Source organism: Canis aureus, chromosome 13, assembly GCF_053574225.1.
Source record: "Canis aureus isolate CA01 chromosome 13, VMU_Caureus_v.1.0, whole genome shotgun sequence".
Taxonomy (NCBI): Eukaryota; Metazoa; Chordata; class Mammalia; order Carnivora; family Canidae; genus Canis; species Canis aureus.
In genome coordinates this window covers 46,401,390-46,428,867 of record NC_135623.1, presented here as the reverse complement: position 1 = coordinate 46,428,867, position 27,478 = coordinate 46,401,390, and the positions used below count along the sequence as shown (strand labels likewise).

At 41.2% G+C, this 27,478-nt stretch overlaps 1 protein-coding gene across 10 annotated transcripts in view; it reads right to left on the bottom strand.

Moving 5' to 3' along the window:
* ANO4 (anoctamin 4) overlaps positions 1-27,478 on the bottom strand; it is a 405,675-nt gene that overhangs the window by 316,492 nt on the left and 61,705 nt on the right. For 2 of the 10 annotated variants that reach the window (XM_077846032.1, XM_077846036.1), the window contains exon 1: positions 22,215-22,332. The exons of 1 other annotated variant lie outside the window; for it this stretch is intronic. In XM_077846032.1, the coding sequence (XP_077702158.1) occupies positions 22,215-22,299 (85 nt within the window). In that variant the 5' untranslated portion in view covers positions 22,300-22,332. Of the gene's footprint in view, positions 1-21,724; positions 22,061-22,195; positions 22,335-22,673; positions 23,269-27,478 lie in introns of those variants that run through there. 7 more of the 10 variants (XM_077846038.1, XM_077846037.1, XR_013350859.1 and 4 more) reach the window with 6 other exon arrangements.

Here is a 27,478-nt window from a genome sequence, read left to right as displayed (position 1 = left end):
GAATTTTGTATTTTCCTAGATCTCTACAAAATAACCCAAAGGCAAATAGTAAAGGATTTACATGTCATATCTCTGCCTTCAAGAAAACTCTAAGTCGTTCCCCCACCAAATAAATATTAAAGATTTTTTCTCTAAAATTAAATGCTCTTTTCTCTACATAAAAAATAAATAAATTTGACTCAACAACTGAGTTTATAGGGCTAAGAACTCTGAAGACACATCAAGAAAAGAAGATACAAATCTTCAATTCTAAGAAGCTTACAATTGTAAAGCCTAGAACAAATAAGTAGTACTGTTAGAAAGGGTGCCACCATAAGCACATAAATTGCTTTGCAATGTTCACAGAAGATAAAATATAACCATAACTTTAATCTGATAGATTCCAGTTCACCCATTTTTACCAATTGCTTTATTTTATTAAAACCTCCTTCTCCTTTTATACCAAATTCATCCCTCAGTCATAGGTGATTCTAACATCTATGTATTTCTTAAATCCATTCACTTCTAACTTCACAGCCACTGACCTAGTCTGGTCTAGGCTCTAGACTACCTCATTTCTTGACTGAATTACTCCTATAGCCTGCTGAGCCACTCATACCCATTCCTTGCTTCCTCCTTAAATAGTTCATATCCCTTCCCAACCGTGGCTTTTGCAGATGCTGTTCCCTCCATCTGGGCTACTCTTAACCTACTCTAAACCAAATACCACCTCATCATCTTTCGGATCTTCATATAGATACCATTTTGTCAGAGAAGTCTTCCCCACAAATTAAATTATGATTCCCCAGTTATTCTTACTCATGTAATTTGCTTCTTACTATTCATAGCAACGACTATAATTTATCATATAGTCATGTATTAACTTCATATGTCAATCACACTGAACTCTAGGTTCTTTAAGGACAGAGATTACACCACATTTAATCACTATTGTATGCCCACTTTTAGCAGTTTGCCTGGCATATAGTATGTTCGGTAAGTATTTTAAATTAAAAAAATAAAATAAAAAAATAAAAAAACTATGCCATGTGGCTAGTGCTATGATAATTACATGTTTTAAATGCTTTGGGAACATAATTAAAGAACACTGATTTAAACATATTTTAAAAATTAACTTCAATCTCTTCTAAATCGTACCAAACTTTCCTCTTAACATTCATAGATCCCATCTGCCAATGTGCAAGAGGTATTTCTATACACAAATTGCACAGTGTAAGTATTCTTATTTATCACAATATTTAGATATGCCAAATTTTTCAATTGTTTAGTTTTATGGTCATAAATACTCAATCTCGTCCTCAAAAGACTCCAGTTCGTCAACGAAAATAGACACTCAAATTCACACATACTCATATATACAGTCTTACTAACAATAATGCCTAAAATAGTCTTATTTTAAAATTAGCAAGTCTAAATTATAGTCTAGACAAAATAGGAATTACCATTTATACTCATTTTATTTCTAGTTTCAAAGTATATGAAAACAAGTTTATAAAAACTTCTAACAAATTTAATCTGAATAAGTACATGGCAGTATAATAAGTGAAATACCATGGATTTTGCTAAATATTGAATATGTTATATGCTAAATATTCAAGTTATCTATTAATGACTATTTCAGATCTCTAAATCATGAACATTAATTATTTATATAGAATGATTATATTTGTCTTTCATCAACAAATGTCAAATATCAATAATTTCAACACTTGAAATCCAAGTTCCAGGATTAACAAAGTCAATGATTGTATTATTACAACACATACTGGTTATAATAACTCTGAAAGCTCAAAGTAATTTGCTGAGGGCCACGGAGAGACTTAAATCCAGGCTTGTCAGATTCTATCACTCTACACAATGGCCAAATTGCAAATGGGTCACTTTTTGTATGATCTATTTAGACTACATTCCTATGCTTTCCATAATATTTAGGGAAATGACAATCATATTATATTTATATTACATATTATATTTATATGTAATTTTATATTAATATTTATATATTAAATATATAGTATCTGTCTATTATATTATTCTCTCTCTCTCTCTCTCTCTCATCCAGCCTCTCAGGCAGTCCTCTTGAATTCACTCCTTTTAAAATGATCTCAGAGCATCTACTTAATCTGTGAAAAAAAATCTCACAATCCTGCCCCACCAATTTATAGTCCTGTCCCTATTGCCCCCTCTCCCCCTCTTTGTTCTCAGGGGAACTCTACTCACAGCTTTTCACATATTCAGGCTTGGACTACAGAGGAGATTCTAGAACCTCATGGCCCCTAAATTTCATCTGGTGGACATATATCAAGCTCAATTACAGTTCCTCTCACTTGGTTTAGACTAAAGGATGAGCATACTCCTTCCACTCCCACATGCTCAACAGGACCCCAACTTCAATCTCACGCATAGGCTGGTGTAGACAGTAACTAATTCTGGCAGGATTCTTAACATCTTCTGAATGAGTAACTGATATGGACAAACCTATTTTACTAGTCTTTGTCTTTGGGATCTCTGGCAAAAGTGAGATAGAGCCTATTTTGATATCTTGTTGAATTTATAGTAAAAAAATATATGAAGAACTAGGAAAAAACACATCATTTTAAAAAATAAAAATAGGAGATCCTATCATTCACATGCTTTGATAAATGATAAAATTCTCATCCTGTCCCTTTTGCTTTCCTCCATCCTTAGCTTACTATTCCTGGGCATTTTGTCATGTGAACTTATAGTCTCTTAAAAATTAGAAGAAAAAAACACTCAGGAACATTAATGTATATAGGCATGACAAATCTTACTGATGTGATGAAAATATTTTAAAGCTGGTGATGATTTCACAACTTGAAAAATTTACTAAAAATTACTGATTTCTATAGAGTTGACCCTTAAACAACTGTGTAAGTCCACTTATATGCAGAATTTTTTTCAATAAATATATTAGAAAAATTGAGATTTTTGATATTTAAAAAAAACTTGCAGATGAGCTGCATAGCCTAGAAATACAAAGAAATAAGGAAAAGTTGTTACTTTAAGAATACAGTATATAATATACAAAATATTTGTTAATCAAGTATTTATGTTATTGGTAAGACTTCCAATCAGTATCAGACTACCAGTAGTTGAGTTTCTGAGAAGTTGAAAGTTATATCCAGATTTTCGACAGTGCAGGGGATCAGCGACCCTAACCCCCACATTGTTCAAGTGTCAACTATACTTGAAATGGATGAATTATATGCTATGTACAATATACCTCATTAAAGTTAAGTTTTTAAATATGTCCTTCTATATTCTATAAGCCACCACAAAAAAAATTCCTGGGAAATATTATACAGTTTTCTAGAACTAAGGATATTTTTATTTGCTAGAATTAGTATAGACACAATCCAATCTGTTAGAATTATATTCAAGTATACAGCCAAGTACTGATGGGAACAAAAAGGAAAATTATAGCTAGAGGCTGACCTGACATTCTGTACAGGTACAAAAACTGGAGAACTGATCTAGAGCAAAGATTTGATGATCCAGGCAAGGAACTAATGCTGAGAGGGAGGAGGCTTCTCCTCTGCTGTCAAAGGCGGGGCATGAGGTGAAGTTACCAGGGATCAGAAAAGGAAAAAACAGGATGATAAAAGGATCAAGAGTTAAAAGATATGGGTCTTTGTCCTGATTCTGTTAGGGATTTCCTGACCTGAGTAATTCATTTTATCTGAGTCCCAGTTTTTGTTATCTATAAAATGAACCCTCAAATGACATATAATGATAATAACAATCCTTGCCTACCTCCCATAACTATTATAAAGATACAATAGGACAGTGTGTGTGAAGTATGCTGAAAAACACATTGTAGTATCAAGATGCTAACACTGCAAACAGGCTTAATGGGGAAACAAAAGATCTGCTTTTGCTTTGAAGGATTTAGCAGTTAATAGGACACTAGGCTGAAAATATCTTACCCTGACAGAGAATCCATATGAGTAAGAGAGAGCATGTGTGCATGAACCACCATCAGACAAACAACTTGTTAAAGGCTGGAGTCTGTAGGACCACAAATAGAAAAGTGGTCTCATCTGACTAAAAAAAGTTCCTAGAAATATTAGAATTTCTTAAAGGACATTAATAGTCTTTTTTTTTTCGTAAGAACAATGACTATTTTAGAGCTTTTCCAAAATTATATCTATAAATACATATGTGTACATATATACATATATATGAAAATAATTGTATTTCACATGGCACAATAGGTCTTCATACGGGTTGGTAGAAAAAACTCTGTATACCACCACCACGGGCCCTTCAAAGCAGTCACTCACACCACTACTAACAATTCCAATACCATCAACATCAATATTCCCAACAACCCCATCGCCACTAGCGACACACATAGACACACCTCTTGGCTATAAATTCCTAATTAAATTCTCTATGCTTGCTAAATAAACATGAAAAAAAAAAGGTATCTACACCAAGTAGGGAGAGATGCAGCATATCTTACTTAGAATTGAGCTTCCCTTCTTCCTTGATTCGCTATGGGACTTGTTAGTGCCACCCATGACCTTCCCTCTCCATGGAGACAGAGTACTGCCAGAATTGAGAGAGAAATCTAAATCTCATCAAATTTCTACCCTTTCCTTCTCAGGCTTAGTTTACTACTCTGGAAGAATTTATATTAACAACATCACTGTTCCTTTTAAAGTGGTGCTACAAACATATCCTAGTTCTTGAACCCAGCTGCGCATGTGCAACGTGATATTCCCAATGTAACAAAGTAGGAGAGAACTGGAGGAAGAGAGTCAACACCTGAGCACCCTTGGGCAATAGTCCCTCCTCTAGAAGAGTGTTCCCAGGTACAGGGAATAACAGTGCAAAGACTTGAGATTGTAAAGTGCATGGTGACCTGCTGCAGGACCAGCAAGGAGGGCACGGTGCGCTAGCTGAGTATGGCGGGAAATAAGATAGAGTGAGGAAAGCATTTAGGTCCAGGGAAAGTCAAAACAGGATTTTGAGCAGAGGACTGACATGACACGACTTACTGTTTTGTTTGTTTTTGTTTTGTTTTGTTTTATTTTATTCATTTATTCATGAGAGACACAAAGAGACAGAGAGAGAGAGAGGCAGAGACACAGGCAGAGGGGGAAGCAGGCTCCCTGCAAGATCCCGATGCAGGACTCGATCTCAGGACCCCAGGACCATACCCTGAGCCACAGGCAGACGCTCAACTATGGAACCACCCAGGCATCCCATCAGGACTTCTGTTTTAACAAGATAACCCTGGGCATCCACACTGAGAACACAGGGTAATAGTCAAGGTCACAGCAGGGAGGCTGCTGTGATGATTCAGTCACAACAGGACTGTAGCTCTGACCAAGGTGGTGGTGAAAGTGAAAGTTGCTGTAATGACATATTTTGAACCTATGCTCTTTACCTAACCTTCAACCTACCTTTGAGATTTTGTTTTGGGTAAAGGATGTATCAAGCTAACAATTATTTTGGTCATACTATAGGAACAAACACTTTTGTTCTTGTATCTCCTAAAAATTAAAAACAAAAGACAAATAAAAACCTATGTATCCCCCCCCCACCAAAGTTTTGATTCCCACCCCCCATGGAGTTAAAGTTGACATCAGCATAAATTTATACAGAATTGCCAAAAATATAATTTCTGGCATATGTAAACAGTAAAATTTCAATACGTAACTTCTATTTCCCACCAGGATGGTTAATTTTATGTTTCAACTTCACTGGGCCACAAGGTATGCAGACTTTTGGTCCAACATTATCCTGGAACAGTTGTTTCTGGATGAGATCAACATTTGAATGAATAGAGCAGTTTGTCCTCCCTGAGGTAAGTGGGACTTTATCCAGTCAATTGAAGACCTGAATAGAACAAAAACGCTAATAGGGAACTCCTTCCTGACTGCCCTTATTTGGGATATTGGTCTCTTCCTGCCCTTGAACTAGAACTGAAACAATGGCTCTGCTTGGGTCCCAAGCCTGCTGGCTTTTGGACTGAAATTTATACCATTGGCTCTTCTGGATCTCCAGTTTGCCAAGAGCAGAATTTGGGATTTCTCTGCTTCCATAATCAAGAGTCAATTCCTTATTATCCCTCTTTTACTCTAAGATTTATTTATTCGTGAGAGACACAGAGAGAGAGGCAAAGACACAGGCAGAGGGAGAAGCAGGCTCCCTACAGGGAGCCCGATGCGGGACTTGATCCCAGGACTCCAGGATCATGCCCTGAGTCGAAGGCAGACACTCAACCACTGAGCCACCCAGGCATCCTACCATCATCCACTTTTAAAATAACTTAAGTTCAAGTGCCTCCTTACCAGTTGGAAAATTTATATAGTGACTTTTTCTTCTTTCTTCTTTGTGCAGTCTATCTTCCCACAGAAGTTAATCCCAAGATAGCATATGTTTATGTTAGGCAGTCTTTTATTGCTCACACCACTGTACTACTTGTGCAAGAAAATATTTCAAATTGCTGCTCTGTTCAGTGCCCAGGTGGTTTCTACATCCATGCACAATGCATTACAGCAAGCTTTAGGACATATGAGAGATGCCTTTCTTCGCTAAAACGGGGACAGAGTAATTGTGAAAGGGCAGGGAGAAACGAGACTGAGAACACAGTCCAGATTTTGGAAACTGATGCCCTTTGAACCTTCCATGCTTTCCTAAGTGTTGAGGTACACCCCAGGAATACCTGTTTAAAGGCCCTGGAGCAGACCACCCATTTGAGCACTAAAGAACCTTCTATGTATCATCCTGGCCTAGCTGCTTGGTTCCACCCATTCTACCCTTGGAAATAAGGAGGGCAGCATTCTATTCAGGCAAATGTCTTTGTTCAGCACTCAGCTCACACTAAAGGACACCAACCCCAGCTTTAATAGGACACTCTGCTAGGGCAGTGTCTCCCCATAACTAGCCACACAGAACCACTGTGCTCTAGGCATCTGTAGGAGGGAGTAACACCACCTCTAAGATCAAAGTCAATGAGTAATTCTCAAAACCTCAGTTGAGAAAAACAATACACAGGAAAAGACTGAAGGACAAGTAGTTCATCCACTCTTCACCTCCCTGGGCCAAACCACATCCGCCGAGAATGGAGTACCTGAACAGAAATGTGCAGTTACTTTTACAAAATCTGCTTTGAAGCCATGCTATGAAAATAAATGTTTTAGGAGAATCAGCCTTACAAGACTTGATGATTTTCAAAACAAAACACAGTGTACTCTTTATGGGGAGTCCTAGGAGAAATTCTTGTCTGATGTTGGTGCCAAGAATACTTATAATCATCCTGAGCAACTGGCTTCTCTCTACTCCTACAAGAGCTTCCTCTTCTTGCTGGCTGACAAAGAGCTTAGCACCAAAGTTGTGGCTCTATGTCCTATGCTTAGGTCATTCTGACACACAGTTTAATTGCATACCTCATTCCATTCTATTCCCACTGTTTCTTCCTTGCTTTTTGAACTTTTACCGTGTCAAATATCATCTATTCCTTTCAGCAGCATAAAATTCCTTCTAGCAGGAGATAACAGACCTATAATTCCTAAATACGTACCTATGTGCTGAAGTTTTATCCTACAATCTCATGCTCCTTCCTATCCTTCTACATTCATGTACAGAGTCACTTCCCTTTAAAAGGTTGCCCTCTATTATGCTGAGTGAAATAAGTCAATTGGAGAAGGACAAACATTATATGGTCTCATTCATTTGGGGAATATAAATAATAGTGAAAGGGAATAGAGGGGAAGGGAGAAGAAATGGGTAGGAAATATCAGAAAGGGAGACAGAACATAAAGACTCCTAACTCTAGGAAACGAACTAGGGGTGGTGGAAGGGGAGGAGGGCAGGGAGTGGGGATGACTGGGTGGCAGGCACTGAGGGGGGCACTTGACGGGATGAGCACTGGGTGTTATTCTGTATGTTGGCAAATTGAACACCAATAAAAAATAAATTTATTATTACAAAAAATAAATAAATAAATAAATAAATAAATAAATAAATAAATAAATAAATGGTTGCCCTCACCTTTTTTTAATGTTTGGAGTCATGACTATGCAATAGACTGTCATATTAAACCAGAGACACAGGGTAAAATAATTAGGGTCTCTAAAAGTAAATCAATATGAAACAGGGTCCAGCACTGAACAACAAAACAAAACAAAACAAACCAATCTGTTTCTAGGTTTTGATTAAGAATAATTTTCTGAGCTTCTACTTTGTGTCAGACACTAAGCTAGATGTAAAGAAAAGAAAAATAGGAATGGCTCATTCTGCAAAAAGACTACTATGGTCTGGGGAAGAGAAGGGAGGAATCGCTTAATGTCTATGTATCTAAAGGTAGGTAGATAGTATATCATTAACACAATCATCCAAGTCTATATAAGCCTATAGAAGTTATAAAAACAGAAGCCAATTAACAGAATAAAGATTTTATATTGACTGCCCTGGTTTAAGAGATGCCTTTGTATCCATCACTCTCGGTATAATAACTGAAGAAGTCTTTAATTTTGTGACTTAGGAGGACAACACAGATGAATTTAAGAAACAATAGACCCCACCCAATTCAATGAGGACTGCACACAGTTTACTGTACATACAGTTAACTAGAGAAAAACAGGTGTCAAACTAGAGCCCTTGAACAGTTAGGGCCAGGAGAACAGTTTCTAGTCCCATCCAGTTTTGATCTCTTGTCTTATACTGAGGAAATCTACCCAACCCACAGCAACTGGATCATTCTCGGGTATGGTTTTCATCCTCAATTTTGCAACAGATATCTGAATTCTTATGAACAGTCTAAAATCCATTTTTCAAAAGGCAAGGTCTGACCAAAGGGATACCTAGCTTGGATCCATGCAAAACTTTCAAGAACGTATTTTCTGTTTCATAATAGAAAACATACCATGATTTACAGAAATATACTCATTATTTAGAATAGATAACACTGCATCTCTCAAAGATAACTTCCAAAGATAAGGGAACTCACCTTGACTCAACTCTCTGGAACATTTTATAACCTTTTTGCTAATAAAGGAAAGTACCCATAGCCTTTACAGAAAACTCTTAGCCCTTGGATAAAATGTTATGCAATTTTTGATTTTCAGCCACACTTAATTCATGTTCCCCATACTCCTAAGATCCAGGATCTGTGGGTTCTGTGTCCCCCACATTGTTCTTCTGACCCATGTCAATGCAAATAGGCTTCAATTTCTTATATTATTAAACACCCTGATTGCTGTTTGCTGAAAATTCTCAGACTGTGAAATTGCTTAAAATTAAAGTGTAGCCTCTTTATCAATTTTATTGCCCAGGAAACTAGACACCATTTATATACTTCCAATTAACCCTATTTAACACAGCTTCTTGGAGTAAGGCAATTCGAGGAATTCTCTATTGAATCATTTTACACATTCCCATGTGGCTGACAAGTATACAGATGTATAGAAGAACCCTGCAAGAGTTCATGATGGCCCACTCACCACACTGACTGCAGTGACCACGCTTGCTACAGTGCCCTCCCCCCAGGCCCCGCAGCCATTCTTTTCTCATCTCCCTTTAAAATACTGCAAATTTTCTTCGCAGCAGTTCTCTTACCCACATTTGCCCATTTCACTTCCTAGGCATATCTTCCTGAAGCCTTTTAGCTCCAATTTGGAAACAGAACCATAATCCTACCACCTCTCAACCCCATAAAATGCCACCACCCTGGTCCACCATCACTTCTCCAGATTTCTGGACCCAGCCTCCTGATCTATTTACACCATGACTCCCTACGATCTGTTCTCCATGCAGCAAACAAGCAAATGCTTCCAAGGCTACCAGACCAATCATTATACCCCAGTACTCAAAACACTGCCCTGACTTCCCATCTCACTCTAACATCTAATTAATACCTGCCACGACCTCTGGCTCCCAGCTCCTCCTTTGTCACTCTTCTCCAGCTCTTCCAGTCTCTTTGCTATTCTTTAATTATGCCAAGCACCATGTTTTCTCAGGACCCTTGCACTAGCTGTTCTCTCTTCTTGGACACTCTTTCCCATGTATCCTTATATGGGAGGCTCATGCCTTTCTGGTCTCTATTCAACTATCACTCTGCCAAGAGGACTCCTGATGACCATGCTCCACACCATCCTCCCTTTGCCTTGCTTCATTGAACTTACAGTGCCTGTCTTATCAGTTTATCAGCTTCTTGTTGGTCTCCTCCCACTAGAATATACTCTCACTGGAAGCAGAGAATGCATCTATCTTCTTCACTGCTGCATCTTAGAAGCCTAGCACAAAGCCTGGCCTATTGGTGAATGTAATCAATAATTGTTGAATGAATGAATCTTACATAGGATCCCCATCATTCTTAATTCCACAGCCCTAGTTTAAGAGAAAATAGTCTCACTGGGCTTTGTATTGTAACCTCCATACTAGTATTCCTGATTGTATACCTCTGCCCTTCCCATTTGTCTTCCATATAGCTGCCAGAGTGATGTACTCTACAATCTGATCTTGTCTCTTCTGCTCAAAAATCGTCTCCAATGCCTACAGAATACAGGAAAACTTCCTCCGCATGTCACATAGTTTTTTGAGATGTAGCACCTGCCCATTGGCTAACCATCATCTCCTTCCATAGTCTCACAGACTAAATCACTTGTAACTCACTCATTTCCCAGAGACTTTGCACTTGCTCGTTTCTCCCCTAGACTCCCCACTTAGCAGCAGCTCATTTAAATGGTCCCAGTTCAGATGCCACCTCCTTAGTGAAGCCTTCCCTGATTATCCCAAGATAGCCTTAAACAGTCCTACTCCAGGATTCAATTCTTCCCTTCATATAATTTCAAGAAAGTACATTACTTTATTATATTGTTTTCAGGCCAGTCTCCTAGTGAACAGCAAATCCCTTGATGACATCTTATTAGCATATTCCTAACGCTTGACTGATAGTAAGTACTCGTTAAATGCCTCCTGAATTAACATATTAGTAGGCAAATAATAATACAAGACAATGTTACAGAACACTGTGCAAAAGGATCTGAGCAACTGGTGCTCTCAATTTGGGAGAAAAACACAATAAATTCAATTAGAGATTTAAGACAAATCTATAGTTATAGTTAGATCAACAATTCAAAAGATGGGGTTTTATTTTTTTTTAAGAACCATTTTAGGCAGCTCCTTTTTTTAAAAGATTTTATTTATTTATTCATGAGAGACAGAGAGAGAGAGAAAGGTAGAGACACAGGCAGAGGGAGAGGCAAAGACACAGGCAGAGGGAGAGACAGAGACATAGGCAGAGGGAGAAGCATGCTCCATGCAGGGAGCCTGATGTGGGACTCGATCCTGGGTCTCCAGGATCACGCCCTGGGCTTAAGGCAGCACTAAACCGCTAAGCCACTGGGGCTGCCCAAAAGATGGGATTTTAAAAGAGAGATAAAAGAAAAAAAATGAGTCAATAACATCCCAATAACATCCCTCTATGCTAATTTTCAGTATTTTTCTCCTAGGTTATTTATTTATTCTATGGTGCCTGAAGAATGCTCCCATTCCCTTCTCATCCCTCAGTACCTCTGGAAACACATGAAGGCTTACACAAGAACCTATCATGAAAGCCTATTAAATTGTTTAAATAAAAACTACTATCAAGATATATGAAGAATACTTTAAAAACATTACTTAGATCCATAAAAAAGATTTGAGTAAACGGGAACATATACTCTGGCGACAGGTTGATTCAATTTCATAAATTCTCAATCTATAAACTTAATTCTTCCCCCAAAATATGATTTTTTTCTAGTACTAGGCAATTTCTAAGGTTTATATAGAAAAAAAAAACATGTAAGAAGATGCAGGAAACTCCTGGAAGGAGGAATAAGAGGTGACAAGCCATACCAGATATTAAAACAAAACAAAACAAAAAAACTAGAGAGATACAAATCAAAACCACAATGAGATACCACCTCACACCAGTGAGAATGGGGAAAATTAACAAGGCAGGAAACAACAAATATTGGAGAGGATGCGGAGAAAAGGGAACCCTCTTACACTGTTGGTGGGAATGTGAACTGGTGCAGCCACTCTGGAAAACTGTGTGGAGGTTCCTCAAAGAGTTAAAAATATACCTGCCCTACGACCCAGCAATTGCACTGTTGGGGATTTACCCCAAAGATACAAATGCAATGAAACGCCAGGACACCTGCACCCCGATGTTTATAGCAGCAATGGCCACGATAGCCAAACTGTAGAAGGAGCCTCGGTGTCCAACGAAAGATGAATGGATAAAGAAGATGTGGTTTATGTATACAATGCAATATTACTCAGCTATTAGAAATGACAAATACCCACTATTTGCTTCAACGTGGATGGAACTGGAAGGTATTATGCTGAGTGAAGTAAGTCAGTCGGAGAAGGACAAACATTATATGTTCTCATTCATTTGGGGAATATAAATAATAGTGAAAGGGAATATAAGGGAAGGGAGAAGAAATGTGTGGGAAATATCAGAAAGGGAGACAGAACATAAAGACTGCTAACTCTGGGAAACGAACTAGGGGTGGTAGAAGGGGAGGAGGGCGGGGGGTGGGAGTGAATGGGTGACGGGCACTGGGGGTTATTCTGTATGTTAGTAAATTGAACACCAATAAAAAATAAATTAAAAAAAAAACTAGAGAGATTAACAGTGTGGAACTAGTCAACAAACTAACAAGTAACAAAACAGAGCAAACCCCCCTAATAGTCCAAACTGCTTAAGGGGATTTAATAGAGGATGCTACCCTTTCATGCCACCTCTACCCTGGTCTAAGTAAACATCACCCTTCTCAAGAATTAACCTACAACACTCAAAGAAAAGATACATAGCTCAAAAAATGTGTGGGGGGGCCACTAGATAGTTCTTGGGAAGAAATAAAATTGGATGTCTACTTCATTATTAAACTGAAATATGTGTGAATAAGGATAAAATCATTAAAATATATAAAAAGACATTGTTGAACCAGTTTTATAATCCCAAAGTGGATTAGGCTTTTTTGTTATTACATAAAAGCCAGAAACAACAGAAGTAACATGACAAGTTTAATTACTTAAAACTTAAGAATTTCTTATCCCCAAAATGCAACAATATCAAAAGGCAGATGATAAAATAGGGGAAAATCATAAGGAAATATTAATTAATATATAAAGAGCTCCTAAAAATCAAGACCAAAAAAAAAAAAAATCAAGACCAAAACTCAAAAGTGAGCTGGAAAAATAATAATTAACAGACTGTTCACAGAAGAGGAAAATATAGGTAAACTTGCAAAAAGATGCTCAATCTAAACTATGAGATGATACTTTTTACCTAGAAGATTAGCAAAAAAAAATCAAAATGTTTGCTGGTGGGCTTAGGAATAAGGAAACAGGTGTTCTCATTCAGTGTTGTTGGGAGTACAAACGGGCACACTTCTGTCACTAGCAATTCAATAAGAGCTATCAAAATTTTAAGCCCACACACCCTGTGACCCAGGCATTCTGCTTTTAGAAATCTTTCCTACAAACTAAATGCCACATAACAACTCCTCCCTAACCACCCTGGCTCCATCTACACCAATCCCATCTCCTTGCTTATTCTCTCTAGGAAACCGCTTACACACACATACCACCTAAGGAGCAACCATCCCTAACCCCCCCCCCCCCCGCGCCCCCCGGTCCCTGTCAAAGGATTTTCATCTTATTTGCTGCTAGATTCTTGCTCCTTTTTCCCCCTCCACCTCACTTTTCTCTTTTCCTGCCAGAAAGTCACGTACTATGTCTAGTAGGTCCTCCTGCATGGACTCCTGAAGTCTTTCACTCCTTCAGTACCCCTGCTCATATGTCACTGTGATACTGACTTGCAACTCAAGTCAATTGAATAAGCATTTAAGAGACTAAGAGTAAAAACTGAGATCCTTCCAAAAAGTTTCACTATAAAAATCACTTATCTAAACATGAGGAAGAAAGGATGATCATCATTAGAAGAAAGTCTGCTAAGCAGGTGAAATACACACACATAAACTACACACAGAATTTCTCTAAACTCCTAACACCAGAGAGACAAATCATGGTAATGAGTTAACAACTGCTGGGCAACATGAGCACCTTGCAGACGCTGCACTAAGCAGGTCCATGTACGACCGCGTGATTTAACACTCACAATAACTCTATGAGGCAGGAACTGTTAGTTACTCTCATTTTTACAGTTGAGGACAATGATATATGAAGAGACTATGTGAACTGTCCAAGGTCCACAAGTGAGTAAGTGGCAGAGCAAGGATAGGAACCAGCCTGCCTGCCCTAGAGCCCAGGCTCTCCACCACCAGTAGACAGTCTCCTTTAAGCCCTAATTATTTGATGGGAAAGGTAGGAAGTATCGACCAAGAGCTTGCACAGGATGGAACAGAACACTGATACTAAGTTAAAGATCACGCATAACATGGCAGGAGTTTTTTTTTTAATTCATAAATACCGCTTTCTGTTTCAAGGCACCAATTCTAAGAACTGACTGACCCAGATATTCTATGCCAGGCAGGACCGGTTTGTATAAATGATGCCTCTCACTAGCTTTATCTTTCTTCCCTCCCTCCCAAACTGAAATTCCTTGCCCATTTCTCATATGTTCATTTTCTGGTTCACTCTTATCTCTCTCTATTGAGCTGTGCTCGCTGGTGATGTCGTCCATCATTTCCCTGTCCCCTTCCCAGGGCCAGAGCTCCCTAAGCTCAAGCTCCCAGTCTCCCCGAAGAACACTCCAACCTGCTCCCCTCAGGCTCAAGCGACAGACAGGTCTGTTTCCATCCTCTATTCTTCATCTAAATTTTGACAACTCTACCTTGAGAAAAATACTCATGGGCTCTGATGTCCATCTCACTTTTCTTTTACGTCATTTCCAGAGCAAAATGCCTGATTATAACTTTTTCACAGTACTCCAAATGTTTCAACAGCTGCACTTACCTAGGGGGGAAAATCCTCAAGATTGCAGTTTAGGTAGACGAGTCAGAAAATAAGTATAAAAACAGTGAGCTAAAAACACCGCATGGAGCCAAGTGATCTAAACATCATGAATACGTTCAGTAAATGGAAACCCCAAATATGAAGGTGACAGCAGGATAAACATTCTTCACTTTCACCACTGCGCACATCACCATCTCTCATGCTCTGCATCTACTAATGTGTTGGTCTGTTTGCTCCTCCCGTTTCTACCAGATCATTAGTTCCATGAAGGCAAGATGCAGATGGTTTTATTCTCCAGCGCCCAGAGCTGTGCCTGAAGCATAGGGAGTGCTTAAGAAGCACTTGCTTAGTGAGTGAGCCAATGAAGTGAGCTTCTTTTTTACCTCATCATCTCTCACTGAAGATCTATTTGCTTTCATGCTCTGGCCAACTGGTCTAGAGATTAGCCTTACAACTCCTCCTTCAGTTACATCGGAGGTGGAGAGGCACCTGACCAGATCCAATTCTCAGATGCACAAAACTTAACTCACTGCTCCCTAAACACATGTTTCCTGATTCTTTTGGGAAAAAAAAAGAAAAAAGTAGGAAGAAGCACAGCAGAAATCGTACCTCGGCGATGGATGGGACTGATTACAGATAGAGCTTTTTAATAAGCTACTTTTTCACCAACATGAACACAGCTTATCCATTCATATCCCCACTAATTAATAAAATGATTGTATCCTTTGTAAAGAGCACAAAGCTAATTGTCAAATAAAAAAGAAATAAAAGTTTTATGAGGAATAAAGCACCAAAGGACCATGGGGTTCTTTACACTCTAAGTTTTTTTTTTTAATTTTTTTATTTATTTATGATAGTCATACAGAGAGAGAGAGAGAGGCAGAGACATTGGCAGAGGGAGAAGCAGGCTCCATGCACTGGGAGCCCGACATGGGACTCGATCCCGGGTCTCCAGGATCCCGCCCTGGGCCAAAGGCAGACGCTAAACTGCTGCACCACCCAGGGATCCCATTCTTTACACTCTAGATAGGATTTTCACAGGCACTTCAGTGACCTCCATCCTAAATTCTCTCTAGGTCTAAACTGATTGATTCAGATTACATTTCCTGGCTTCATTTCCTTGTGATGACTTTGAATGTCAAAGTGTACCCTCAAGGGTAAACGGGCTGGGTGAGAAGCAAACGTTTTATGTGGTTATGTACTGAGCAACTGCTCTCCTTCCCTGCTGAATACAGACTTTTGATTTAATTAAACCTGAGCAGAGATTCCATTTTGGCTATATCTAGACCCTATTAATGATCTCCCACCTTTCAGTAATAATAAACTGCCACTTGGCTCTTCTGATATATATTCCCATCTCCCCCACCCAAAGGTCCCTGGTCTTTCTCTTCATGTCTTCATGTTCCGTTTCACCACCACCACTACCACCACCATCACCCAAGCCATCTCCCTGCTGACACACCATCAGATCTCCAGGTTCTGGCTCTGTCTGGAATGCCCTTTCTACCCCCTGCCTTATCTGCATATATCGACAGCCTTAGAATCTCTGTAATCCTCTGTCTCATAACCAGGTCATTCACACGTGAAACAAATCCTTACTGGTTTGTGGCTTTTAAAAAAATCTTTCCTTCCTGGGAACCTAAAACAATGCTTTATTTAGAAAAGACATTTAATAAGTTCTTGTTGTTTACTCTACGGAAACTCATCTGGAGACAAACATTTCTGGGGGCTCTCCATAGAATTTCTAATGGATTGCATCAGGATGGCTGCCAATCTCTCTTCCTTCTCAGTTTAACTCATAGAGTCACATTATTCTGAAAAACTTAAGTTCTCCACATACAGCAGGAGCTGCCAATACCAGCACCATAGGTTTTACATGGTGATTCCCATCAAGGATTACTGGGTATCATCTAGGTATCGGTATCCGGCAGTCCACTTAAACCAGGCCTTGAGATACAGAGATGAACATACAGTCCCTGCCCTCAAAGAACAAAATGTCTATTTGGGGAAAAAGAACGGTAGACAAATAATCACAATACCATTTGTAAAGCCCTGTGATATCTTTGTACCGAGGGATATCAGAGGACAGACACTGCCTACCTAGTTCTGCTCTGCACACGAGGTCAGTGAAGGTGGTGAGTGTCACAAAGCATCCTTGAGAGGCCTTGAAAGTCAGTCTGAAGAGAGGAGAAACATTTTAAGCCGAGGAACCGGCACAGGCAAAGGCACTGGGTTCAGTGAGAGCAGTGGATATTTCTAAGCACTGCAGTAGGTTTGGTGCTTCTGAAACACTCCATAGGAGCTGCAGAAAAAGAGGCAAAACCAGCAAACACAGACCGCATATAATAACTGGCTTGCTGTGCAGGGCCAAGGGATTTTGTCTTTAACCCACGATTAGTTCCCTAGACACCATGCAACCCAGACCACACATTGAGGATTCCAGGGAACAGTTTTTCCAAAGAAGGGAACACTCATTTTGTGAATCACAATAGTACAAACAAGTTTAGCTAATTAATCTCTTTTGTTCAGTCGGGTAACAACAGAACAGAAGCTACGGATACTGTTTTGGAAAACTGTAAGGTACACATTACAAGGATGGCGAAGATGCCTTTTCAGGAAAAGAACTCATCAGTGGAATAAGCAGAAACAAGACCAAGAAAACAGCTTTTCAACTGGATCCTTTCACAACCCATGTGAAACAGTAAGATCACCGGCAAAGCATCAAGACAAACTCCACGAAGCATAACCAGAGCCTGAATGCCCTGTCCTGGGCGATGGCAGCGTCCAGCTGTTTTACCACCAGATCCCTGCTGCATGGCATTTGGATGGACGCAACAGGTGCTCAATAAGTATCAGTTGAATAAATGGATGAATCAATTCATAAATATCACACCCTCCCAAAAAACTGATCAGTTCAATAGTTGAGATGCAGGAGGAAAAAACTAAGCACAGTATTTGTAAAATTCTTAAAATGTTCACAAGGAGAGCAAAACTGCAATGTAAAAAAATGCATTTCTACATAAACATGAACAACTTTCCACTAATATTGGCTTGATGTGACTCACGCTGACTGGTACAGCCACGTAATCTGCATGAAATGAACCCAGAAATAATGGACACCAGTGAGTTAGATGCCACAAAGCAGTTTTGTGAGCAATGAATGACACAGTAAGCATCAGCTGTGTATCGTGGAAAGGGTCCCACACCAGAAATGGAAAAAGAATCTGAGTAAATCCATGCACACTGCACCAAAACATCTTACCCAGGTGCTAACGGGACCTCCAACCCTGGGGAGGGCACTTAGCCTCCCTGAGCCTCAGCTTCCCTACCTAGGCAATGAGAGGGTTGATAAGACACTCCTCAAGGTCTTTTTTTTTTTTTTTTTTGAAAGTTAGGAGAAACATTTCAAAATGCACCAGGGTAAGCAGGTAATCAGAGTCATGATTCTATGATCAAGGGAATGTACAGCCTACCTCCTCTCCAAGAATATCTAACCTGGATCAATTGCCTTAAAAATTACCATCCAACTAGTAAAAAAAGAAGTAAAAATAACAGTTCATCCTTTTCAATAGTTGAGGGAGCCCTCTGAGATTGTCTGGCCCAAGCCCAAGGTAGCAGATAGGAGTCTGAGTCTCCCAGCAGTTGGTGCCTGGGGCTGCCCTGGAAGCCAGGGTCCTGAAGGCGTCCCACCGTGCCTAGCTGTCTTCTCCATCTCCAGACACTCATTCCCTCTGACACTCACAGGAGGTCCCCAGTGGGAGACCAACAGGAAAAATATAAGTAAGGAAATTCCTGCTGCATTACAAGATGTCTACTTTCTATAAGAATGGCTGCTGGCTCACACAGGCCAGGAGGTCATTGAGCAGATGCCTCATTATAAGGGTCAAGGATTCCTATTAGCAAGAAGGCTCCTGAAACATGCCATTATGTGTTTTTAACAATTTCTTGGATCTTCAGACTCAAGAGCCAACAGCTTGCCTGGAAAATTAAATGCTAAATAAAGGGAAGAATTTCCCCTTTCGTCTTGCATTATTTTGGGGCTGTGATTTGGTTCTCCTCCAAAATCCTGCCATCTCTCTCCACAACCCAAGAGATATAACTTGCAGCATAAACATTTATGACAGTCTGGCTAGATTATTATGCTCCTGAGGACATGATTTTCTTCTGCAAAGCTGTCTGGTGACTATGGTCCTAGATGAATTCAATAGGGAGGCACAGATCAAAAATGCAATATTTGACACAGCTCATGAAGCATTTCTTCTATTTTATACAATCCAAGTTGCCAATTGAATAGCAAGTTCCTTTCAAAGTAGATCACCCTCGTGTTAGAAGTGGTCTTGAATCTCTGTTAAAGAACAGTCCTCTCCCTAAGCAGCTTTATGTGGGAGTTATACATTCCTCTTTTTCCTCTGTTCAAAAAAGAGGCTCACAGAGAGATGGTAAAGGAACTACATTAATTATACTGGAAAAAGCAACAGAAAAATTCAGCCAACATCCCTAATAATGTGGTTCATCCAATTCCCAAAGAAACTCTGTGTCACATAATCACAGATTTTTTTCTACTCTGTAAAAATAGGCTCTATAAACTCCCCCACTTAATACAAAGACCTTTCAGGTAGTAAACATGTCAAGATTTGAGGACAGTCCAACCTAGACCGACCTAGAATGTCATTAATTAAAATGCAAAACTGATTCTATTTCTGGTCTTGGTAATCAACTATGGAAAATAGTTTCAATGACAAGAATGCCTGCAGAAGCATGAGGTTGTATTGGTATTAATGGGGGCAATTTCTTTCCCCATAAACAGGATTGCATATTGAACTCTGGAGTCCGGCTCCTAAGAGAGAAGCTGCAACCAAGTCTTCGTTAGCTATCAACTTCCACTGCCTGAGTTACTACATGTACACACATGCAGGCTCACAGACAGAAACACACATAAAGCCGAAGATGGAGAGAATAGAGATGAAGAGGATCAACAGGGAATACTGGTTTACAACAGAAGCTGCAGGTTCCAAACTAAACCACCACCAAAAGAGAAAGTAAAAGCACAGTTTCAACCAACCACAGCTGTCATTAAGGAGTGTGAAAAATGAATAAGTGCATCTACACCAATCTCAGAGCTTCCAGACCCATTTCAAATCAGCAACATGGGTTTCAAGGTGCAGCAGCTAAATTAATACACATGAATTAAAATGTGGTGATTTCATCAACCAAGAGGCTACTGGCTCCACTCAGCACCTCTTTTTATCAATTTTCCCCCCTGCAGTTGTTTTCTATGCTGCCTCAGAGACCCTGCAAAGGAATTAACAGGACACCATGCTGTGAGACAAGAAGATGCTGTAGAACGCATTATCCCAATTCAAAGAAATTCCCAAAGGCGTTATCTGGAGGAGGGGTGTAAGAAGTGGGGAAATCCCTACAAAAAAAAAAAAAAAAGCAGCAGCAGCTAGAAGATGCTGAGCAACAGCTTAGGAATTCTGTTCCTACTTTCTAAATGAGCATGCTGCAACTATTAAAAGTATACTCACATAACAGTCATAAGTAAACAGTACATTTGTGTATATGCTTGCATATATATGTATTACGTATACACACACACAATTCTGCTTGCATGGGCAAACATTCTGCTCAGCAAGACAAAGAAGCCTAAGGAATTTTTTTTCCCTCTCAAAGCTAAAGTTGCTACTAATTAAAAGGAAATATTTTCAAATGCATCCAAAATTGCTTGCAGTGTGAAGTACGGAGCCTATTTCCATGACATACAAGCTGATTCTAACTCTTTCCATCTTGGGGAATACCTCAAATTGTGTTGCCAGGCACCTGATAAAAATCCTTGCAACTGGAGGGGGCAAAAAAGAGTAAGCAAAGTAAGACGATACCATTAAGGATGAAAGTAAACAAGTAAGCTTGAAAGAACAATCAAAGGAAGCCAAGAAGTCTACTGGTCAGATCACAACACTGCTGTGAGCCACAGCTGAGTGTAGGAAAGAGAGGGGATATTAGAACGGCTCATCCAAACAATGCTGAAAGTATTTCAAACGTTACTTGAGGATTCAGGGACTATGGTCTGCAAGGGTCTTAATTTGTTTTGTTGTCATTAACCTGATATGCTGGTTTCACTCTGAAACGGGGCTATCATGTAAACATCCACAAATTCTTGCTCTTTATTTAAATGTATGCTTTCATGTAAGAACCCGCCACCAAATTTATCTACTTTGAACCCAGGGAATGGAATAAAAGCATATGCCGGATGTCATCACCACTATTTTAAGAAAAATCCACACAGGCAGTGGAAATAAAAGTGGTGAGAATGAGCAAGACAGTTAAGGAACTTTATATTCCAAAACTCCCAATCAACAGGGAGAACGACCAGAAATTTCCTACCACCTTTTTCTTCTCTCATTTGTTACAAAAAAAAAAAAAATCACATTTATTAGTGCAGTATCTTACAAATCACAGACTGAATTACATTTGATCGGAACCCTTCCTAAAGTGAAATGGACCAGAACTGGAAATACACACACACACACACACACACACACACACACTCAAAGACGACAACCCAGCTCCATCCCAAGGCTGGAGAAGAACTAAGGAGAACTACAACTGGGAAGCTGCTTCTTTGGAATGCCAAAATAATTCAACACACCTGCTACCAAAAACCAAAAGAGAAGAAGAAAATCTTATACAGAGAGCTCCTCCCATCAAGCACCATTGAGAGCTACATCCAAATGCTCTTGGCTCCCTTCGGGCTGCAAGAGGCAGGGAGCCGGGAACAGACCTGAGCTGTGGTTCCGTCCGCAGCGAGCCTCAGGGTACCAGGTGAAGAATCAGGGCACGCTTCCAAGAGGGGTGCCCCAGAATCCGCCGGCTGCACGCTCTTCCCCGGAAACCTGCTTATTTTCACTTAGAGAAGTCCCACCTTTCCAGTAGCCTCAAAGCATCTCCCCCTCCCGGGAGGATGAAACTATGCTGTCCGCTTCAACATGTTCCTATGCTGTCTGCCCCGCCAGCCTCCCAACAGGATGTAAAGCACGGTTCGCCGCGCAGGCACCCTGCGATTCCACCGGCAAAGCGGCAGTGAGGTCATGAATCAGCCCATCCGCCGGTGCAGGATTCCTCCCGCCGCCAACCGACTGCCCAAGTGCAAAGCCCACAGGACCGGGCCCCCGGGACTCGGAGCAGGTGCTCCAAACGCCGCCCCCCCCCCCGCCCCCGCCCCGGCACAGGCACAGGCTCCGACACAACTCACGGGGGCCGCCGGGCTTCACCTGGGAAGACGGGAGAGTTTGCTTCGCGGGCCGCCCAGCCCCGGCCCCGCCGGTCCCAGAGCGCCCCCGGCACCCCAGGACTCATCTTGCCCAGATTTGTCGGTCCCCCTCCCCCCAACACTCCCGGCCCGGCGCTGCGGTTCGCTGCCGTGCACACTCCCGGCTGCCGCTTCAAGGACAAAGAGGGAGAGCGCTAAGGTTTCCATCACAGCCGAGAAGCTGGGGGTGGGGGGGATGGAAAAAAATTAAAAATTAAGATTTAAAAAAAAAAAAAAAAGCCCAAACGGTCCGGACAATGAGCCCTGGCGTGTTAGTTAGCTGGATCACCCCAGACATGGCTCCAAGAGAAAAGGAGAAACGCAGAGGGAAGGTCACTACAGCTGAGCTGGGAAGAGAGCGAGCGAGCCGGAGCCTCCCGTTCACTGCCGCAGGAGCAGCTCGCTGGAGGCAAGCACTTACCATAAAAATAGGAAGAGTCCAAAGAAGGAGAAGGGAGCCTTTCTCGGTGTCTCCGGCAGAAAGAAATGCAGGCGAGGCCGAGGATGAGGCCGGCAAAGTGTTGACGGGCGACGAAGCCACCACACACAAGTCCTCTTCCGCGTCCCCTCGGCCTGCACGCACCGTGCGCGCTGGGAAAGCCCGAGAAGTCGGGGCAGGACCGACTCCGAGGGCGAGGGCGAGGGCGAGGGCGAGGGCGAGCGAGCCGGGGAGGAAGCAGCCTGCTGGGTCCCCCCGGCGCCTCGGAGCCTCGCGCGGCCCGGCCTCCCGCCGTGCAGGGGCGGCCGCGGCGGGGTGGGCTGGGCCCCGGGGTCGGGACGCGCGCGGAGAGGGGCCCCTCCGGAGTGGAGGGCACTGGCGGCCGGCGAGGGTGTCGGTGTTCCACATCAGTGCTGGGGCGGCCAATCAGCCCGGTGGGGGCCGCGGCGGGGCTGCGAGAGCGCGGGCACCGCGGGTTCCAGAGGGGCAGCACACCCCTGCCTCCGGCAGAACTTCCGCGGGACTCGCATCTCCCTCTCCATCCAGTTGCTGATAATATGCGCTGGTTTTTAAAAACAAGTTCTCAAGCCCTGTCGCGACACCAGAGGCTCAGGAAGTTTCCTGTGCACCCCCCCCCCCCCACACACACACACACCACACACACAGCATCTCTGCAAGATGCTGGACCTGAAACCCACCCTGAAGATCTCCTGGCATCTCCAAGCCAGACAAGCCTGCTAACGTGCACAGAGAGGTCACCCTGAGTACAGGAATGTCGCTTCTTTATGGCCAAGGCACAGGATGAGAGGACAAGGCACTTGTCTCCCTCTTACACAAGGGAAAGATTTAGGCAGAAAAGGGTCAAAAGGTCTCTCCAGAAACTTGCCTCTCCGTTCCTTCATTTTCTTGTGCAATATAGGCACAGAAGTAATTGTTAGAGATGAACGTACAAAGACGGCTAAACGTTCCCCTGGAGGGCTCTTCAATCACCCTTAATACAGGGAACTTGTGGTTTTGGGTAAACGACACCACATAATAGTTCACAAGCACACTGTAGTGTGAGAAGCCAAGCTGGACTGATGAAGAGGGACAGGAGGAAACCCCTTCATGGGGACAGAGGGTGAGTAGACAAGCTGACGCTCCTCCCTCTTGCATGTTCTCCCCATTCCATTTTCATACTGAACCTATCAACTTAGCACCTACACATGAACCTATTTTGGGTTGTGACAATTAGGGGAGTAGGTTCTAGAGTCAAATGCCAGTCAAACAGGACTCCATGCTAACACTTTAGAACTTTTTTTTTTTTTAAACGTGGGGAGATGGTCTCGGTTCACCTTGTCATCCTTGCAAGAAAGACCACTTTCCTTGTGCTAGCCAAGACTTACTGGGGAGACACACATGCTCCGAGGCTGGCTTTACAGGTGGCTGACGCAATACAGAGGGTTTCACTTTAGTGCTATCTTTCCCTAGAAATTAAAGTATCACCTGGGCATTTTGTGGTGCTCTCTACCCAGAGGCAAACTAACTTTGGGGAGCCTGAATTCCACAGCTTAAAAGGAAGGGCTGGGCTCCAAGGTGGCAGTTAACTCACCACCCAAATGAGTCACAGCAAGAAGCCATAAAAAAAAAAATTCCACAAAGATGAACATAATAAGATGGAATATCTGAAGTGAAGAAAGGACAGCTTGCCAGGGTAAGCCTATGTACATTCAGGAAGGAAAACCTGGAGGGCAGAGTCCCAAATCCCGTTCCATTATGCACCTCAGTTCACCTTCAACCAGCAGACATTTAAAGAACAGTCAACTAGGTTTCAGAGCTACAGAGATGAAAGCGGCAAACCCTGCTTTCAAGACGTGTAGAGTCTCATGGACACATTTTTTTTAATATTTTATTTTATTTATTCATGAGAGACACACAGAGAGAGGCAGAGACACAAGCAGAGGGAGAAGCAGGCTCCCTGCGGGGAGCCTGATGTGGGACACAATCCCAGGTGTGGGACTTGATCCCAGGACCCAGGGATCACAACCTGAGCCCAAGGCAGAGGTCAACCGCTGAGCCCCCCAGGCGTCCTTCACGGACACATTTAAATCCTCTTTTCAAAATTTCAACACTGTTACTCTGGCCAAGACTGAAAGCGTCCTACTATCTTCATTCACATCCCTCCAACGAAACCAAGCCATGAAGTTGCACTTCAGACTCAAAGTTCTAAATTAGCTTAATAAGGTGTTTTCCGTAACCCAAACCTCAGGAAATATGAATGTGCATGTTATTTTTTTAAAATCTCATTAAAATATAAAAGGTTTTTTAACTAAATGTTTGCTTTTATCAGCATCAACAGCTTCTGACACTGCAAAAACACGGGCAGCATAACAAAGAATATATTTAATAAGGGAATATTATTTAAAGCTCCCAAAGTAATTGAGATTAATACTGTTTATGGAACAGGTTCAATAGCTTGACTACACAGGGTGATAATGAAGCATGAAAACGATAAAACTGCAGAAGTACAAATGATTTAGATTAAATAATTGCACATCTATATAACATATAACAATTAGGTCAATGAAAATGGGTATTCCAGTCACTTACCCTGATGCAATTAAATTTTAAAGTTTGGCCACTACTCCCTTCCTCTCTCCTCAAAAGATGATAGAGCCACCTTCCATTTCAGATAGCAACAAATGCCAATCAAATTTTGTGAAGGACAAAATATCTAAGTCAATTAAACTTGGGACAATTTCTGGGACTGTATCTTGGCTCATAGGTATAACACCAGTATTGAATGCATCAGAGGTTCTCAATAAGAATTTTTAGATGGCCATTTGAATGACCAAGAGAATCTGCCCTAAGTTCTACAATGGCATGATTTAATACTTTTTTTTTCGAAGACTAGAAGGTAATTTAAATCATGTACCTATACCTGCTATTTGTTTTAAAAGAAAAAAAAAAAGATAGCTTTTTCAGGAAATTTGCTTCATAAAAGCCTGCTGACAGAGCTTAATGAAATCTGAAAGACCAGGATTCCTAAACCTTAGTCTTTTAATCCTGAAATGATTCTACTTTCCATAACCAGCCTGAAGATAAAAAGTAAAAACATACCTATTTTCTAGATGACCAAGAGGGTAAATGGAAGGAACTAATACATACTGAGCCCTACCTGGTGTCAGACTTTATTCAAGTGGCCTCACATACACGTCTTCACAGCACTCCCAGGACATGAACAGAATTATGTCCATTGCAGCAATTGGGCATCACGGAGGCTGAAGGAGCCTGCTTGCCCTTGAGGTAATACTAGTACATTAACCACCAGAACAGCCTCAAAATGCTGCTGCTTCTCCATGGAAACCCAGGACTTGGAAATATAGGAGAGAACCCCCCAAAATCTTTTTGACTAAACAGATCAGAGGACTTGGGGATTCTTCCCACAGTGTTATATGAATCTGGGTGAAGTAGGAATGAGACAAGTCCGTGTTAAAGCAGAAACACTCATTTTACCCCAGATTAAACATAACCCTTTTGTGCAACAGAAATGAATTCTTAATGCTTATAATTTGAAGAGCAAGCCATTAACATTTGTTATCTAATACCTAAATTCTCCTTCAGCATTCAGTGGGAAGCCTGAAATGGAAAGAGACTAAGTTGCTCTGCTAATGTTTCCCTACCAGAGGTCACTGGATGAGAATAATTTCTGCAAAGTGCTTAGTAGGTGGGCTTTCAAATAGGCAACAGCAGTTTCAAATACATAAAAGGTAAATAATCTGTAAAACATAAATTTAGGGGGATCCCTGGGTGGCTCAGTGGTTTAGTGCCTGCCTTTAGTCCAGAGCGTGATTCTGGAGCCCCAGGATCGAGTCCCACTTCAGGCTCCCTGCATTCTCCCTCTGCCTGTGTCTCTGCCTCTCATGAGTAAATAAATAAAATCTTTAAAAAAAACAAAAAAGCAAAAAACATAAATTTAGTCATAGCATTCACATCTTCAAAAATGTGTTTGTACCAGCATTTCTCAGCCAGAAGAATCCTATGGGATCAACAATCATATCACACAGTGAGGATCCCTAAGATCACAGACCTAAAACTTTCCCTTTTTAAAGACAGAAAAATAAATCGATGGTTGGCTTGAAGAATCAGAGAATTGAGTCTGGGGAGATGAAAACAAGGGGTGTGGTGTGTGTGTGTGTGTGTGTGTGTGTGTGTGTGTACAAATGGAAAACCAGTATGTGTATCCCAACATCCAACTGGTACGTCTTCACATCCAAATCCAATTAGTCTTTTAAGCCTCACTAACGTTACCCCAACAGTTCTCCTCAATGTGTAATTAGCCATGACAATCAATTCAGGGGCTTGTTCCTTCTCCTAAACTATTATAATAATTTCTGACTTTTCCCTTGTTCCAATCCTGTGACCCCTTGCCAATAGCATTTGCTTTCTAAAACATAGCAAAAGTATACTCATACCACTGCCTCGCTTAAAAACACCCTGGCATTCTCAGGCCAAATACAGCACTTCCTGAGCCTGGCACTCAAGGCCCATTACAGTTGGACTTCAGTCTACCAGCATCATTTCCCATCATTCCTTCTTGCATTTCCTATGCTCTGTACACACCCAATTACCATGATAAAATGATGGGCTATTTGAGGAACAGTAAGTATGTTTTTCCTAGAACAACCTTCTCTCCCTGGAGAAAGCCTACTATTCATCCTTTAAAGCCCAGTGTATGGTTCTGTTCTTGGTGAAGCTTTCCCAAAGTGACTTAATCACATTTTCCTCTGTATTTTCATAGCATTATT